We start from the raw sequence: 19,783 nt of genomic DNA on the forward strand, positions 1-19,783 counted from the left end.
TGTTTTGACATTTAAAATATTATTACTATACTGGTACATTCATGTTATATATTTGATATATTTCTTTAGGTCAAATCTGTAGAAATAAAATTTCAGGGACAAATGATACACACATTTTTAAGACTTGATATGTTAATGCCAAAATGCCTTGTGTGGCTGGGCACAGTGGTTCACGCCTGTAATCCTAGCACTTTGGGAGGCTGAGGCAGGCAGATCACTTGAGGTCAGGAGTTTGAAACTAGTCTGGCCAACATGGTGAAATACCATCACTACTAAAAATACAAAAAAAAATAGCCGGGCGGCAGGAGAATCACTTGAACCTGGGGGGCTGAGGTTGCAGTGAGCTGAGATCACACCACTGCACTCTAACCTGGGCGATGGAGTGAGACTCCATCTCAAAAAAAAAAAAAGAAATGCCCTGTATAAAGGTGGTTAGCTCCCAGCACAGTATTACTTGAGTTGGCCTATTTTCTCCCACTTTTCAGCAACTTTAGATTATCATTCTTTTAGTCTTTGCCAGTCTGATCAAAATGTTTTTCTTATATTTTCTTCGTAACTGCTGAGATATCTTACAGGTTTAATGGCCATTTGAATTTCTTTTATTTATGTCTGTCCATTTATTTATATGTCCTTTGCCTATTTATTACTTATTTAGCAACTCTTTGTTATCTCTGATGTAGATATCTTTCTTTCCCTTTTGTGGTTTTTCTGTTACTCCTTTTCTTTTCTTTTCTTTTCTTTTCTTTTTTTTCTCTTTTTGACAGAGTCTCACTCTTGTTGCCCAAGTGGAGTGCAATGGCGCGATCTCAGCTCACCTCAACCTCTACCTCCCAGATTCAAGCGATTTTCCTGCCTCAGCCTCCTGAATAGCTGGGATTACAGGCCTGGGCCACTATGCCCGGCTAATTTTGTATTTTTTAGAGGAGACGGGGTTTCTCCATGTTGGTCAGGCTGGTCTCGAACTCCCAACTTCAGGTGATCCCCCCGCCTCGGCCTCCCAAAGTGCTGGGATTACAGGCATGAGCCACCATGCCTGGCCTTACTTTTTTCTAATGTTGTCAAATAGTAATTGTAGTTGAACCTGTTGTTAAAGTTGGGTTTCCTTAGTGTTGTGTTTAGTAAAGCTTTTCCAAACCCTGGAATTTTAAAAATATTCACCTTTATTTTCCAAAAGTCCTTGTAGATTTATTTTTATTTATTTACGTGTTTTTACGTGTAAATCATTTTTATTTAACAGCATTATTTTATTAATTAACTTTGTTTTCCCTCAATGAATTTGGGTGAATGTCAGGAATGCCTACTGAAGTATTTAATAAATTGCTCTAGGAATCAATTTCAACTGTATTTTTTCTCCTCATGTTTTTGGAATGTTGTGTTTCTTTAAGTAGTTTGTTTTGCAAATATATTTGTAAGTTTTCCACTGATAGTTAGGTATGATTATTAATTCAAGCTTGCCTCATGTCTTTATAAAATGACAGTGTCTGTTTTTGGCAAACTCAAGGGCTAGAGAGACTACAAACTTCTAAACGTACTGTTGTAGAGTTGGAAAGTAGTATGTAAAAGCCAATTTAAAATGTGGTATCATAAAGGAGTGGTCACTACCCTTTTCTGGAGTTTTATTTAAATCTTCACACACAAAGATGACGCCAAGCATGGTGGCTCATACCTGTAATCCCAGCACCTTGGGAGGCCAGGGTGGGAGGATCGCTTGAGCCCAGGCGTTCAAGACCAGACTGGCCAACGTAGTGAGACCCTGTCTCTATAAAATATTTAAAAATTAGCCAGGTGTGGTTATGAGAACCTGTAGTCCCAGCTACTCAAGATGCAGAGGTGGGGGGATCCGTTGGGCCTGGCAGGTGAAGGCTGCAGTGAGCACAGGTTGAGGCTGCAGTGCACTGTGATCACGCCCCTGCACTCCAGCCTGGGCTACAGAGTGAGACCCTGTCTCAAAAACAAAACAAAACGTAAGTAAAGCTGAGTTTTGAATCATTGGAGTTTGACATACCAAATCGAGGAGGAAAAGCTTTGCACCTAATGAGGATGGAATGCAAAGGCACAACAGGTGAAAGAGTCTCATCTTTTTTTAACAAATGATATATTTGATTGGAGAATGGGTAGAGGATAGCCAGAGTTGAAGCCATAGAAGTAAGTAGAGGTAGATTGTCATGCTAAAGAGTTCTTACAAAATCCTATAGGCCAAAAGTATAGTATATAGCCAGAAGTGATTTTTAAAGAAGATAATGAGAATGTGATAGACACATGACTTTAGTTTTATTTTACGTTGAAAGTCAGTCAGCAGCTACATGATGGAGAAAACCATTTTTTTTAGTTTGTCTTTCTCTTTTGAAAGATTATAAAAAATAATGTAAAAGCAAATACATAACCATTATAAAAATAACCGTTTGTATTCTATCACTGTCCTCTGGGTACTTATTTTTCAGCATATTAGTATCACAACTAAAATAACAAATAAGAAAGTTAAGCCTCTTTCTTACCCTGCTTCTCACACAATTTCTATTATAAAAATGTTTAAATATGCCGAAAAGTTGAGACTTCTACAGTGAACATGTGTATATCTACCACATGGATTCTACAATCAACACTTCTCTGTTCTAGTCATCCCTTTATACGTTAATTCATCTTATTTTTTTGATGCATTTTAAAGTCAATTGCAGACGCCTGGTATACTTCTAAACACTTGAGTGGGCATATTATTAACTAGAGTTCAATATTTGTTTACAGTTTATTTTCTTTTGAGGGCTTGTTTGGAGGTTCTAGCAGGGGAGCACAGCTACTTATATACCCTTGACCTTGACCCAAGACGGTCCTCCTCTATCAGGGATGGTCATCCTCTTTAACCCAGCGTGCAGCTTTGGAAGGGATGCGCATGGAGTGATGAGGGAGGAAGTAGACACCCACCTAGCCAACAGGATCAGCGCAGTTACCCCTGGCGATCAGTGGGGTGACAGATGTTACAGCCAGATCGCCCTCACATTCTTTCTTTTGAAATAAAATTTACTACAATGAAATACATAAATCTTAAGTATATAGTTCAATAAAATTTGAAAACTACATATCCCTTTCTAACCAAAATCCCCACGAAGACATAGTACAAATAGTATCAGCACCTTAGAAAGTTCCCTCATGTTCTTTCACGGTTAGTCCCTACCTCTTCCCCCTCAAATGTAAGCATTGTTCTGATTTTTCCTAGCATAGATTAATTTTATCTGTTCTAGGACTTCATGTAAATGGAGTAATGCACTGTATACTCTTATGTGAGGCTTCTTTCACTCAGGATCTTTTTTTGATATTCATCCATACTGTTGCTTGCATCAATAGTTTGTTTCTTTTTAACATTGCATTGTATGGGTATACCAAGTTATTTATCAATTTTCCTGATGATGGACACCTGGGTTGTTTCCAGTTTTTGTCTATTAAGAATAAAGCTGCTATGAACTTTCTTTTTATGGAGGATCTTTTTTTTAACTTGATTTTTTAAATGTGTTCTATTTATATCCCACCTGTATATAGATCACGCTTACCCAGTAATATCTTCCATAGTCTCCCCTTTTGTGCATACCTGGAAGTAGTGTAGTGTATTTAAAAAGACATTGAACTAGGCTGGTTGTGGTGGTTCACGCCTGTAATCCCAGCACTTTGGGAGGCTGAGGTGGGTAGATCACCTGAAGCCAGGAGTTCGAGACCAGCCTGGCCAACATGGCAAAACCCTGTCTGTACTAAAAATACAAAAACTAGCCAGGCATGGTGATGCATACCTGTAATCCCAGCTACTCAGGAGGCTGAGGCAGGAGAATTGCGTGAACCCCTGGAGGCAGAGGTTCAGTGAGCTGAGATTACGCCACTGCACTCCAGCCTGGGCGACAGAGCAAGACTCCATCTGAAAAAAACAAAAACAAACAAAACAAAACAAAACATTGAGCTACAAAGTCTAGAAGGGAGTATCCTAATCTTCATGTTCCTACCATAGGGTCTTTGGTAAATACTCTTTATTCTCTTTCTCATCCCTGTAAGAGGGATTCAGCATAATGTTACATGGTTTTCATCTTAAATACTTCTCTGGAGTAATCTGTTGGGGATTTGAGGCTACAACAGCCTAGCAAAAATCACTTCTGTGATCACTTAGCTAGTAAAACTTCCACGGGCCACTTATTAAGTATTTGCCATCCTTGAACCAGTCCAATCTTAAGCTTTTTGCAATTTTATGTTTCTGCTGTAATTTGAGACTAGTTCATTTACTTGAGTTACCAGATCTTCTCAAGTGTTTTTCTCTTCTTTCCCTAGAAAATGGAATCCTAATGGAATTTCTTAACCCTGAGGCTAACATTTTTTGTGTTTTTTTCTTGACTCTCTACTCTAGTTTCCTACACTGTCAGTCATTTATCATTTCTCCTCATGACGTTGGTTTCGAAAGTCTCAGCTTAACCTTCTTCATTGGTTCCTTTTTCTATCTCTTTCCTTCGGAACCTTATTAAAAACCTTGATTTAGGTAGGGATCAGAATTTTAATGTCATTTTTCTCTATTATCAATTAAAATTTTGCATTATATCAAAGCTTGGGACGTTTGTTTCCCTCTTATGATGGTAGAGAAAATGTAACATGAACATGTTGATATAGGTATGGTGAAGAGAAGAGTGTGATTACATAATCAAGATGAAATGATACTGTTTTTTAAATGTCAGTCTCCAGAATGCAGCAGAAAACTAATTAGATACATGGTTGAGCAAAATAATGTGCAAAGATACTGTGTGGCTTAAAAAGATTAATGAAGTATGTTTATAAGAAAAAAGCTTTCCTTTGGGTACATTATCAAATTTAGTAAGGCCAAAAAAGCTTGTTGGGGCCTATGTTTTAAGACTGCTTTACTGTACATTAAGTTTTTCAAATAATTGGTTGTGTGTTTCAGACAACTGTGTTTATTTTCTGGATTCCAAAATGTCTGCCTTCTTCTTATAGTGTCACATCGTAGCTCTTCAACAAAGTAACTTAGCCTTCATAAAAATAATAACACCTGGGTGCTCTGGACTGGAGCAGCTGCTCTGTAACCTCAGATTTTAGATCTCGGGAGAAAAAAAGCAGTTTTTAGTTACTCTCTGGCCAGAGGCTAAGTCCTTATGGTTCTAGATCTGTGCATGAGTCATTATCTCTGTGTGTCAAAGGTTATGCCATTTTCAGAGATGACGTAGTGACAATGTCTCTTCCTCCGACCCCTGTAATTTTTTTAATGTGTCATATAGTTTTATGTTTCTCATGTACTTCATTAATCCAGGAAACATTTATTAAGCCCTTGTGCAGTTTTTAGATACTGGGAAAACACATGACTAAAACATCATTTCTGCTCTTCCCAGCGCTGGCAATACAATGGGGGAACAGAAGTACAAATAACAATAAAATGAGAGCTATGAAAACTAAGGATTGCTTAATTGTGCCTAGAGTGGGGCAGAGGCAGCTTCTTAACAAAAAAGGGTTTGAATTCACCACATAGATTGGCAGAGCTTCACTTATGAAAAGAACAGCATATGTGAGGGTGAAAGAGAGAACATATGAAGAAATGAACCTTTTTGAGGTAAAGTTTGAGTGGAAGTAAGATTGAAACAGGAACTTCTGCTTGCCAAGAGATGGAATTTAGTTAGAGTGTTAGAATGACAAAGTCACAATTGTTAACTAGGTCACTTTGGCAGTAGTGAGGAAAGATTTAAAAGGAGCAAAATCGGGATAGAGAACATCAGTTTAGGCAAGAGTTAAGCATCAGAAATGTAGTGGCAGTGGGTTTGGAGAAGACAGAGTGAACTTAAGAGCTATTTAGAAGTAAAGATGAAGGGACAAGGAGGAGTCATCGATTACTTAAACATCTAGCTTTGGTGTCTAGGAAAATAGACATGCAAACAATGAGAGGATGATAATCACTTAGTGAAACTTTTTGTGATTGCACTAAGCAAGAATAATTATATAGGTTTCTTAAGACAGTGTTGTATATCAAACTAAATATTAGATAATGTTGATTTTTTTGTCTACATAATCTTATTTTTAAAAACCAACCGATAGAAGAATATTAAATATGGGAAACTAGAAGTAGAAGTATTTAACAAAGCTAGGATTGTGCAGGTTATTTTGGTTTACAGATTCTTCACTTATGTTTTAGAAACATGTTTGGCCTTTTGCATACTTAATCCTTTGCTGATAAAGTCAGATTGTGGTAAATTTTAAATTGTCCTGGTTTGGAGTTCATCAAATCATTTGAAACTTCTAATTATATTTGTAATGAAAATTATTAAATTTACATTAAAAATATCGAGAAAAATTACCTTGTGTGTTCTGAAGTTAAAAAAGAAAATTAGCTTGAGGCAGGCTTAGTTTAGTTTCTTTTACCAAACAATTGTACTGTTTGAATTCAGATTTTTCTCATTGCTACTCTTAGAGTTAAGTGACTTGGATAAAAAGAAAGAAACCAGCCTGGGCAACACAGGGAGACCCTGTCTCTACAAATAAGAAAAAAGATTAACTGAGTGTGGCGGTGCGTACCTGTAGTTACAGCTAGTTTGGAGGCTGAGGTGGGAAGATCACTTGAGCTAGGGTGTTTGAGATTAGAGTGAGCTATGAGCATGCCACTGCACTCTAGCCTGGGCGACAGAATGCGGCCTTGTCTCCAAAAAAAAAAAAGGATTTGTGAGTATGTGAGTGGTTAGGCACAGGAAAGGTTTGTGTTACCTTAGTAGAACAAAATGAAGTTAAAGGGAAGAGGATATTGATAACTTGATGAAGTGGTCCACATTGTGGAGATCCTGCTGAGGAGTGAAAAATAAATAAGAGTAAGCCAGGATATAACTATTATTTGGTCTTATGTTCTGATTATTTTTTTGTTGAAACACTAGCTTATTTTAAGTAAAACTTAAACTTTATTTTTTCTCCTTCCTTTAGAACGTATAATGAAGAAAACAGAAGAGTCCGAATCACAAGCGGAGCCTGAAATTAAGAGGAAAGTACAACAGAAACGGCACTGTAGTACCTATCAGCCTACTTCTCCTCTATCTCCTGCTTCAAAAAAATGTTTAACCCATTTGGAGGTAAGTAGAGAAATTATTCTTTATTGCTAATCAGATTGTGTTTTTATTAATATTAGTTTCAGTACTTATTAAATTCTAGGTGATCTTTTATCATAGGACCAGAAGAGACCTGGAAAAGTTATTTAGGCAAACTTTTCTGCCTTCAGTAGACCATTTTTATGCTTGTCCAAAATATAGAATTTATTTTTCTGTAAAGAGTTTATCAGCGCTTCCCTGCAACATACTTCAAATGATTGCTGTCTGCCAGAAATTTTTTCAAATAATTTTAAGAGGTTGAAAAGTTTAAAAAAAAAAAAAAGTAGAAAGAAAATCTATATATTTATCTTCCAGATTCCTTGTTTTTCACATTTGCTTTATTGTCCTCGCTCTCTATGCCTTGTTCCCTCCTTCCTCCTGCCTACCCATAAACATGTGTATACGTATTTTTTGTACTGTTTGAGTTGAAGTTACAAGCATGATGCCCATTTACCATTTAATACTTAAGTATGTGTGTTTTTGATTTTTTTTTATAATTAGAGTACATCTGTCAAAATCTCAAAATTAACATTGATCCGAAATTACCATCTAATCCACAAATCCCATTCAAATTTCACCTAAAAAATGTCCTTTATGGGTATAGAATTCAATTCAGGGTCATGTGCTGCATTGAGTTTCCACGAATCTTTAGTCTTTTTCGATAGAAATAATTTCATAGTCTCATCTTCCATAATCTTGGTATTTGTTGAGGAGTACAGGACACTTTGTGCCTCAAGTTGGGTTTGTCTGATGTTTGTAAATGATGTATGTAGTTTTCAAGAATGCTTCAGAAATGATGCTGTAATCTTACTGCATTATATCAGGAGACATATGATGTTGATTTTCACATTAATGATATTTTGCCTTAGTTAAGATGTTCTAGATTTCTTCACTGCAATGTCAGTTAATAGGTATTTTGACTAATTTATTAATAAGATTTCTAACATGAGCTAGAAGTATTTCTTATCCCACATTTATATATTCATTTATATCAGCATGTACATATGAATAGTCGTTTTACTCAAAAGGGTTATAGTCTGTAACTTCCATGATGTTTCATGACTTACTTTGATACTTCAATTGTCCCATATTCCATGTGAGTCCCTTCAAGCTGGCCTCTGTTTTTTTTGACATGTCCCTATCATTCTTTGAAGACATTTATGACATTCACTTCTCTGCTTTTTAGTATAACAAGATGGTCTTAACTTATCTTGTATTTTTTTTTTCCTCAAGATGGAGTCTTGCTCTGTCACCTAGGCTAGAGTCTGGGTGGCACAATCTCAGCTCCCTGTAGCCTCCACCTCTCGGTTCAAGCAGTTCTTCTGTCTCAGCCTCCTGAGTATCTGGGACTACAGGTGTATGCCACCATACCTGGCTTATTTTTGTATTTTTAGTAGAGATGGGGTTTCACCATGTTGGCCAGACTGGTCTTGAACTCCTGACCTCAGGTGATCCACCCACCTCAGCCTCCCAAAGTGCTGGGATTACAGGCTGAGCCACTGTGCCCGGCCATTATCTTGTATTTCTGTCTCAGCCCTAGAGTCATTCATTTCTCCGAGGAGCCATGCATACAAGGAAAAGGAAATATCTTCTCCTTTAAGTGGAGGGAACATGTTTGGACACTAGTTATGTTCATTCATGTGGGCATTATTGTTTCTCGGCCTTCTCAGTGGACAAAGCTAAGAAATACATGTGTATGTATTAATATTTAATCCATATTAGAATCCATGAGTTCACACGATAACTCTTAATTCCAGTCCAACACCACTGACTTTAATTTTTCCCACGTTTCATGTTTGTAACTCCCTTCTCCAGAAGTGATTAACTTGACTCCCATCATTCCCAGTGTATTTACCTGTTAGCTTAGTTTTTCTTTATGTGGTAATGTCCTGCCATGCCAACCTAAGTTTGGCTCAGACCATACTGATATCACCTACTGATTAGCCTAGATAAAGGAGAAGGAAAGCTCCTCCCTAGATACAACATCTTTCGTCCAGTGGACATGCCCACTGAAAACCTCAGTTTGTTTGTTTTTAAAGTTCAGGGGTACACATACAGGATGTGCAGGTTTGTTACATAGGTAAACGTGCTGTGGTGGTTGCTGCACAGATCATCCCATCACCTAGGTATTAAACACAACAATAATTACTTTTTAATAAAAGTCTTCTTCTTTTACCCTATTCCTATGCCAGTTGTTCTAGTTTTCTTCTTAGTGGAGATAAAGAATTATAGCCAGCCTCTATGTAATCTTTAATTCCTAGACAAAGTTAGTGGTTTTTCTTTCCACGTATAGTCTCTGAAATTCTACACTATGTACCACTTGTAAGAAAACAAGATCTGTGGGCCAGGTGCGGTGGCTCACGCCTGTAATCCCAGCACTTTGGGAGGCCGAGGCAGGTGGATCACCTGAGGTCAGGAGTTTGAAACCAATCTGGCCAATATGGTGAAATCCTGTCTCTACTAAAAATACAAAAATTAGCTGAGCGTGGTGGTGGGCACCTGTAGTCCCAGCTACTTGGGAGGCTGAGGCAGGAGAATCTGTTGAACCCTGAAGGCAGAGGTTGCAGTAAGCCGAGATCGTGCCATTACACTCCAGCCTGGGCAACAAGAGCAAATCTCCTTCTCTAAATAAATAAATAAATGAAAAAGAAAACAAGGTCTGTGAATTTAATGGGATTAACATCTTTAGGATATTTAATAAAAATGACATAGTCTCAAAGACAGACTTACTAAGTGCAGTTGGTTATTTATAGGTAGTCTTGCAGATACCATGTGATATGTAGTTTGGAATTATTTAATTTTGTAAAAAGCCTTCCACTTCTGACCAAAGCAGGGAATGAGATTTTAATCAGTTTTTCTTTTTCTTGAATTTTTTTTGTTTGGAGAAATTGGATGTTGCTATGTTGCCCAGGCTGGTCTCGAACTCTTGACCCTAAACAGTCCTACTGCCTCAGCCTCCCAATGTGTTGGGATTACAGAACTGAGCCACAATGTCCAGGCTTAGTCAGTTTTTGTTTTCCAAAAGAAATTACACTTAACATAAAATGTTTATGAAAATGTATTACTTTACAGTATTCTCTACTAAAACTGAGCAGTATTAAGATTCTAGTTTTTAGAGAATTAGGTTCATAAAATGTTAATCTCTAGTTTTTATCATGAAAGTTTTTTTATCTTACTCAGTGTAGTGTATCTACATTTTGTTCCTAATTCTCACAGAGTTCCAAGATACATGTTTCTTAGCTGATGGAAGGCGTATGGTAATAGCTCAGAACATACTTCCTTTCATATTTTAATCTTGGGGATTTTAATAGTAGGAATGTGTTTTTTCTGTTTTAGTGTCAATTTTATGAGAAGAAATAGCACTTTTCCATGGAGTTCTTTTCATTTAGATATGCCCCCTTTACCTTTATTGTAGACACTAATGTAATGGAACCAGTCAGTACTCAGCGTGATCGTATCCTCAGATTCTTGGTGACAGTTAATTTATATATAGCTGACTGCTAGACTGGATAGTCTTGAAAATTTCTTCCAGCATCTTGATATTAAATCCCAACTAACATGACTTATTTAGGATCTCTTGGTAGCCATGATGGTAATGATGGGGAAGAGAGGGACTTAATTTTGAGACTTTGAGGGGATTCCTTAATGATGCAATAAAATGCCAAAATCTTTTATTTCTTTTATTCTTTTGGAACTTAAAGTTTCTGAACACCGTGAATGTTGTCCAAAATGTGGAAAAGAAAAAGAAAATCAGACCAAATGCCAAAGTTATGGTGTTCTTTTTCCTAAGGATTTGCAAAGAAATTGCAGACAAGCTATTACTTTGAATGAGTCTGCTGGACCATTATTAAGAACGTCAATTCATCAGAATTCTGGAGGACAGAAGTCACAAAACACAGGATTAACAACCAAGAAGTTTTATGGCAACAGTATGGAAAAGATTCCAATTGATATTATTGTGAATTGTGATGAGAGTAAACACACTTATTTACAGACTAATGGAAAAGTCATTTTACCTGGGGCAAAAATACCCAAAATCACAAACTTGAAAGAAAGGAAAACAAGTTTATCAGACCTAAATGATCCAAGTAAGTATTTTACTCCCTTTAATATTGCTTATATCAATCCAATATTTTTCAGATATATTTTTACAACCAGTCTCTCCAACCCCATATGTATTTTTAATGTAAGTGTGAGCTTAAAACTAATCTTGTTCTCATCCTGTCCATCTTAAATACTTTAAAAAAAAAAAAAACACAGAACTTGACCCTAGTCTTAGATGAATTGCTAGTTAAAACCAGCATTCGGACTTTGGCCAGGTTAATTTAATCTTTCTGATCTGTAAATGTGTGTATCTCCTGCTGATAGTGAAATTTTTTCTGGGGTGGGGGGAGCTAAAATAACATAAAATACGTGTAGCCCAATAAAATATTTGACATACAATATCCTTACCACATTTGTTCCTAATCTGCATCATGTCTTTTTACTCTTGTGTGTATGCATATGGCATGCAGTCCTTGTTTATAATAAATAGCGAAAGATTAGAAATTATTGGGGATTGGTTGACTAGAGTATACAGCGATAAAGGAGTGAAAGATCTGATAAACTGTATAGAGTAATTTCCAAGATCCTTAATTAAGTGAGTAATGCAAGCTACCGATAAGAGTGTATACTGTGGAGAATGAGCATAATTTCTTTTAAAAAATAGAAACTGGGCATAGTGGTGTCCCAGCCACTCAGGAGACTGAGATGAGAGAATTGCTTGAGTCCAGAAGTTGAAGTGTAACCAGGGCAGTATAGCAAGACCCTGTTGCGAAAAAAAAAATATTAATAATTGTAAATAGAACACTAGAGTTTGCTTTTAATATATACTTGTGCCGTTTTTCATTAAAAATACAGTTCATGGGCCTTTTTAAAAAATCTGTATACATGTGTACACGTACATCTGTATGTATATATACATCTATATATGTCAGGTACTGTGCTAAGCATTTTACATACCATTTGTTCCTTGCAACAATTCTGTGAAATAGATACCCTTACTGTCCTTAATTCTACGGAGAAGAGAAATTGAGCCAAATAACCAGTAAGTGGCAAAACCCCACCTGCCAAATGCTATGTATGTAAATCTGTTTAGATTGTCTAATCCGGCCTGTTAGGTTTTCTGCTAATGAAAGACCAGTGTTGAAAGAGAAACCATGCTCAGTATTTGTTCCTGAGACTGGCCAGTAAAATTAATAAGACAGGTAGAGAAATGCTGAGATGATGCTTCTCTGGGACATGTACATTACTCAGTAAAAATTAAGCATTTATGTTTGAAATACTAATAAAGAAAAATTCCTCTTTCAAGTTCATGCATTCTTCAACATATGACTTTTGAATGCTTTTTCTGTGTCAGGCTATTTTAGGCCTGAGGATATAGCAGTGAACAAGACAATGTCCCTGCTGTCTTATAGTTTATGTGTAGCAGGGGGAAACAGATAAGCAAGTGAACATCTGCAACAAAGAACAACAGAAGATTTAAATCAGTTAATTTGACTGTGAGTGTGCTTACTTTATTGGGTTATCAAAGTGATATGTAAACTAAAACTTGGTGGCCAGAATGCATAATATTGAGGGAAGTAGAATTCAGGCAGGAGCAAGCTTGTGGTGTTTGAGGGACAGAAATACTGACTAGTGTGCCTGGAGGATAAAGAAACAAAAAACAGAATATTATGAGAAAATTGGACAGATAGGCAGGGGCCAGATTATGTAAATTTATAAACCATAGCAAGGAGTTTGTATTTGACTCAAATACAAAATGAGTGGCTTTGCGGAATTAAGATACAGAGATAGATTCGCTAAGATTCAGTAATGAGTACAAGATATAAGAGCAAATTACCATTGTAGTGTCTTTTCTTGCTCACGTCCATTTATTATCAGCAAGACTTATTGAACATTAGGTACTGGTCCAGATTTTTCCAAGGACCAGTTAAGATTTTAGTAACTTCCTGTGTGAGATAAAATTACTTGGCCATGGCCGGGCGCAGTGGCTCAAGCCTATAATCCCAGCACTTTGGGAAGCTAAGGCAGGTAGATCACCTGAGGTCGTGAGTTCAAGACCAGCCTCGCCAACATGGTGAAACCCCATCTCTACTAAAAATACAAAAATTAGCTGGGTGTGGTGGTGCACACCTGTAATCCCAGCTACTCAGGAGGCTGAGGCAGGAGAATTACTTGAACCCAGAAGGCAGAGGTTGCAGTGAGCCAAGATTGCACCACTGTACTCCAGCCTGGGTGACAGAATGAGATTCCATCTCAAAAAAAAAAAAAAAAACTTGACTACATGGAGTTTCACACATATTTACAATGCGTGCTATTTTGCGAACAAGTTGTATGCAAATTATTTTTTACACCTTAAATTTTTTGGGACTCTGAAATGGACCTACCATTCTTCTTGTAACTTGCTGATATTGCTGTTTGGGTGAGTGATGATGAATTGTAAAATCAAATTTTATATTTGTATAATTTTTTTAAAAGATGCCAAGTCTTAATGCTTTCTTCAGATTTAACTTTTTATCAGATAGAATGGATTGTATCTTCATTCATTTTTATTAATCTTAGGTCTGGAGGAGGTCCAAAGCAAATTCAGTGTGTTTTCCATTTTGGTAATTTATTTGACTTTTTAATGGACAGAAATGAAATATAAAATTATAACTGTAGTTTTAATATAAATTATAAATTATTAAAATACTTTTAGTCATTTTGTCCAGTGATGATGATGATGACAATGACAGAACTAACAGAAGAGAGAGCATATCTCCTCAGCCTGCTGATTCAGCATGTTCTTCCCCCGCACCATCCACTGGAAAAGTAGAAGCAGCACTAAATGAAAATACTTGCAGAGTAGAGCGTGAACTACGAAGCATTCCAGAAGACTCAGAGTTAAGTACAGTTACATTGCCAAGAAAAGCAAGAATGAAAGACCAGGTACTTTTCACATTTATTGACGTTTGTTCAGATTAATGCCTCCATTTTGGGGTGTAAACGTTTTTTAGAAGGCAGTTTGGTAGCACCAGGAGAAAACGATGGATTATTCATTAAGTGGGGCTTAAATACTACGTGGGAGATTATTTGAAAGAACATTAAGCCATATACAAAAATAAGTTTCAATTAAACTTAAGGCTTAAAGTTTAAAAAATTCAACAAGAAAACACAGTATCAACCTTACAATAAAATGTCAGTATGTACAAAGATTTCTTATAAAATCTAGCAGAGGAGAGAAGTCATTTTAACAGGGATATATTTTACTGTAATAGTATGTTTCATTATGTTATGTTTTATATTTTACTATAAAAGTTTCAAAAAGTTCACATGGAAAAAGGTAATATGGATGATGTCAATAGACAAACAATATCTAGAACAACTATTTGTAATGCAGATGACATAATATTTTAATGTCTGTAATAGACTAAGAACTCTTAAAATTTACAAGGTAAAAATAAAGTGAACAAAGGATAAGAATGGACAAAAATAGAAAATTCATGCAGTAAACTACCACATGAAAAGTGCAAATTAAGGAAAATGAAATACAACTGTATTCAATGGACTTTAAAAATTGTTGCAAAATCAGTTAATATTGTGCTGTTGTCAAGAATCCAAGGGAAAGGATACTTTCCTAGTTTGCTGATAGAAAAGAAAGTTACTATGGTCTTTTGGGAAAGAAATGTAAAAATGACCATTAAAAAATTTTTAATACGTACTATTTGACCAAATAATTCCTTAGACTCCATCTTCCCCAGTACATAAGACTTTATATACAGACATGATTATTGGCAAAGTCATTGCCTGTTAATATGGATATAGCTGAAGAAGTTATGGTATATCCATATGATGCAGCCATTGAAAATAAAAATTAGAACTTATATCAGTGACTTTTAGGATATCTGCATGATATTGTTAAGTGAGAATACCAAATTAAGGAAATATGTGTATATTATTTTAGTAAGAACATTTTTATAAAATAATAAACTTGTATGTTAAATTGTTTGTGTGTGTGTTTATACATGTCAGTGTGTTCATAGGAGTACAGATAAAAATATGGGAACATATATACTTGGTTGTTAAGATGGGAACCTTAAAAAATGAGAAACAACAAAAGTAATCATAAGGATAATAGAAAAATATATGGATTTATTTATTTACTTACTTATTTAAAGGGGGGATCTTGCTCTGTCACCCAGGCTGGGATTACAGGTGCAAGCCACTGTACCCGGCTGGATTAATATTTTTATGTAGTCTTACAGAATGCCTTTCCAACATGGTAGCACAAGCAAAAATAGTAAATGAAAAGATGAATATATCTGATTAAATGAAAAGTAGAACAGTGTAGCAAAACACTCAACACAATTTGATAGATGAATGCAAATGGAAAAATAGTAAGCTATGTGACAAAGTGTAAAGTAGTCCTTAATATATTTTTAATTTTTTAAAAATCAAGAAATAGAGGCAAACCATAGGGACATAAGGAAAGGAAATGAATAGAATTCAAAAAAACATAGTAATCAAAGTAGTGAAAATGAAATTAAAATACCTTTTGTGAACTTCAGATTGCTGAAAATTTTAAAACTATGATATTGTCTCATCTTGATCAGTGTTTGGAGAAGTGGAATGTTGAGTGTATAAGTTGATTTAACTGTTGAGGACAGTTTGGCAGTAATTCTAAATGTGTACCACAATTGACTGGACTGCAAAAATGCTCTTTGAAGAATAGTTTGCTATCACAAGAGATTGGAAAGAACGTAGATGTCCAGCATATGAGTTCAGTTAAATTAATGATGAATTTCCATGTAATGGAATGTTTAGATGAGTAGTTTTCAGACTGACACACTGAATCATAAGGGTACCTCAGTGTGTACTGTCTTCGATGATGCTCCATGGAGGGGGTAGAACATTCAAATTCTAGACTAAATCCTTTACTGTAGATTCAACTGGAGCAGCTCTTACCTGTTTTATTAGTGAGCTAAATAACCTCTCATTTGAAGATGTAACTCTACAGCTAAAAACAAAACAAAACACTTTTAAACCTCTCTAACAGGTTTCTTTAATAATAAGGGAAAATAGACCGGATGCGGTGGCTCACGCCTGTAATCCCAGCACTTTGGGAGGCCAAGGTGGACAGATTCCCTGAGGTCAGGAGTTCGAGACCAGTCTGGCCAACATGGTGAAACCCTGTCTCTACTAAAAGTACAAAAACATTAGCCAGGCGTGTGCCTATAATCCCAGCTATGTGGGAGGCTGAGGCAGGAGAATTGCCTGAACCCCCTAGGGAGGTGGAGGTTGCAGTGAGCCGAGATCATGTCACTGCACTCTAGCCTGTGCAACAGAGTGAGACTCCATCTCAAAAAATAGTAACAGTAATGGAGAATATTAATGATAAATCTGTTAATAAGCCTGAAAAAGCAGTTCACAAAATCATATATGTATGATTTTATATCATATATATGATCATATTTTGTTTAAAATACATATTTTTTCCTGTGACATATGTCATAGAAATACCTTTAGAAGGATAATGGGAATGGTGGACATTCTTTTCCCTTATTTTCTGTCAAGATATTGTTTTATTCTTGTGATGATAATAAAGATACTAATATAATTACTTTTAATTAAAATTATATACCTATATAAAGTGTTCATGATTAATTTCTATTTGGAAGTGACTGGAATCATAATTTAACAAATGAAATAGTTTAAAATATGTAAATATATAAGGAAGGGTTATTTCATAATGCAGATAACCATTCCCCTAAATTGCTTGCTTTCTAAATAATTGCTGATTTAATTCAAGTATCATTGCCACTATAACTAGCAGCATTTTACTGTGCATGAAGCACTCTGCTAAACTGCTTTTTATGCATTAACTCAGTTGAGTAGATACTCTTACTCTGTATATTTTAGAGTTTAGGGAACCAAAACTTACGTAAGTTATTAAGTTTTACAAGATCAGTTTTTGTTGTTGTTGTTGTTGTTTTTGAGAAGGAGCTTCGATTTTGTCGCCCAGACTGGAGTGCAGTGGCGTGTTCTTGGCTCACTGCAACCTCCACCTCCCAGTTAAGCAATTCTCCTGCCTCGGCCTCCTGAGTGGACAGGATTACAGTCACCTGCCACCACACCCGGCTAATTTTTTGTATTTTTAGTAGAGACGAGGTTTCACTGTGTTGGGCAAGCTAGTATCAAACTCCTGACCTCAGGTGATCCGCCCATCTCGGCCTCCCAAAGTGTTGGGAGTACAGGCGTGAGCTACCGTGCCCGTCCAAGATCAGATCTTTAAAAGGTAGTGTTGGCCGGGCGCGGTGGCTACGCCTGTACTCCCAGCACTTTGGGAGGCTGAGGTGGGCGGATGACGAGTTCAGGAGATTGAGACCATCCTGGCTGACACGGTGAAACCCCGTCTCTACTAAAAATACAAAAAAAAATTAGCCGGGTGTGGTGGCGGGCGCGAGTAGTCCAAGCTACTCGGGAGGCTAAGGTAGGAGAATGGCGTGAACCCGGGAGGCAGAGCCTGCGTTGAGTGGAGATCACGCCACTGCACTCCAGCCTGAGTGACAAAGCGAGACTCCATCTCAAAAATAAATAAATAAATACATATAAAATAAAATAAAATAAAAGGTGGTGTGGCTGTTTGAATCCAGGCAGTCTGATTCCCAGAGTACTATTCTTGACTGCCATGCTATTACTCAGATTTATATTACAACTAAAGTATAGCTAAATAAGATACAGGTATTTACTGTTATATAAAAACCATGAATTTCAATTTTATCTAACACTGTTGAAGGGAAATCCGTTTTATGTTGTGATATTTACGTTTCTTTTATTGGGTCTTTGCATATGTTTATACCTAGCTTGCAGCTTTGTTTTGGTAAATTATTAAGTGAAAATTTTCTTTTCCTTTTTAGTTTGGCAATTCTATTATCAACACACCTGTAAAACGTCGTAAAGTGTTTTCTCCAGAAGCTTTCGTTGATACTTTAGCTTTAAGCTGCCAAAGTTCCTTTGACAGTGTCATTTTAAACTGTCGAAGTATACGAGTAGGAACACTCTTCCGGCTGTTAATAGAGCCTGTAATTGTAAGTACATTCTTAAGCTCTTTACTATACCAATTTTAACGTTAAAAATTCCATTGCTAAAGCTAATATATAATATTTTAAATTTGTAAATTAAAATATTTAATAGAATATCAAAATTAGTTCAAGATTTCACGTTGCTTTAAGAGTATAGCTCCTCACCATTAAAATGAGTTAGAAAACCTTCCAATATGTTACTGATTTAGTATCATGCCAGCTAAGTGCATGAAAAGACTATATTAAAGAACTGTAGTGAATGAATGAAGATTCCAGAAGCTTTGGGATCTGCTGGAAAATGTATTACAGCATCAAGACTCCTAGAAATAGATTATTGTACTATAATGGCTGCCCAAAAGGCATTGTGCATTGTACTAGTTCATTGTCCACAATGCCCAAAGGACTTTGTGTACTTTATCTTACTCATCATAACTGTGTACTTACTATTCTGCCACCAATCCAAGTTTTTATTTTCTGTTTGAAATTTTAATATAATCTCCTTAACTAGTCTTCTTAGTCAGTCATCATTTTTCTCTCTAATGTATTCTAAACATTGTTGCTAGATTAATTGTACAGCACTGTATGCATTCTGTAAGCCTTTATTTTATAATGTCTTAACTTGGTGTCCCTACGTGTTTCCAACTCTTTTTTCAAACTAATATTATCCTTTTTACATAATTGTCCTAACATTGTCCTTTTTACATAAAGCACTTGTCTTTAAGAGAACTTATTGCCAGGCATGGTGTCTCACGCCTGTAATCCCAGCACTTTGGGAGGCCAAGGCGGCTGGATCACGAGGTCACGGGTTTGAGACCAGCCTGGCTAATATGCTGAAACCCCATCTCTACTAAAAATACAAAAATTAGCTGGGCGTGGTGGCGTGTGCCTGTAGTCCCAGCTGCTCGGGAGGCTGAGGCAGGAGAATCGCTTGAACCTGGGAGGTGGAGGTTGCAGTGAGCCGAGATTGCACCACTGCACTCCAGCCTCGGTGACAGATTGAGCCTCTGTCTCCAAAAACAAAAAAAAAAAAAAAGAAGAGAGAGAGAAATAATTATATCACAGCAGGAAAGTTGTAAGGTGTTTTATTATTTAATGTAATGAATAATAACTGTTTCTTTTCTGGTAAAGGTTCTTCATGGTTCTAAAATACAGTATGATCAAAAGAAAAATAATTATTTGTAGGAGAAAATGAAATGTGAACCTGATTTCTTAGCAGAGCACACAGCTCTATGCAAATCCAGCAAATTTTTGTTTTCCATCAAAAACCTTAAGCTTCTCACAATTTACAAACTAAAAGTTTCAGAAGTACCCTGGAGATTCAAAGCCAATTATATATAAATTATCTACCCTTTATTGCCCAATAATATTGTAACATATGTCAGTGTTTTTAGGGATTTATGAAATTTGTATTTTGTTACAGCCCTCATACTGCAGACTGTCTTTCCTGGTTTCTGTCCATTAACAAAAATGTCACTCTGTGTCACTTTGTACCTCAAAAATTTTCAGGAGTGCACTGTAACTTTTATGGTTTTCTCCCACATTAGCACTGTTATTTATAACTCTTCAGTGTGATGAGTAAGGTTT

General features: G+C 36.3%; 1 protein-coding gene across 2 annotated transcripts in view; it reads left to right on the forward strand.

Moving 5' to 3' along the window:
- The window catches only part of SENP6 (SUMO specific peptidase 6), a 78,515-nt gene that overhangs the window by 51,167 nt on the left and 7,565 nt on the right, over positions 1-19,783 (forward strand). For both annotated transcript variants that reach the window (XM_025382708.1, XM_025382707.1), the window contains 4 exons: positions 6,937-7,082; positions 10,888-11,185; positions 13,837-14,066; positions 18,035-18,205. In XM_025382708.1, the coding sequence (XP_025238493.1) occupies positions 6,937-7,082; positions 10,888-11,185; positions 13,837-14,066; positions 18,035-18,205 (845 nt within the window). The remainder of the gene's footprint in view (positions 1-6,936; positions 7,083-10,887; positions 11,186-13,836; positions 14,067-18,034; positions 18,206-19,783) is intronic.

This window comes from Theropithecus gelada, chromosome 4 (assembly GCF_003255815.1).
Source record: "Theropithecus gelada isolate Dixy chromosome 4, Tgel_1.0, whole genome shotgun sequence".
NCBI classification, from domain to species: domain Eukaryota; kingdom Metazoa; phylum Chordata; class Mammalia; order Primates; family Cercopithecidae; genus Theropithecus; species Theropithecus gelada.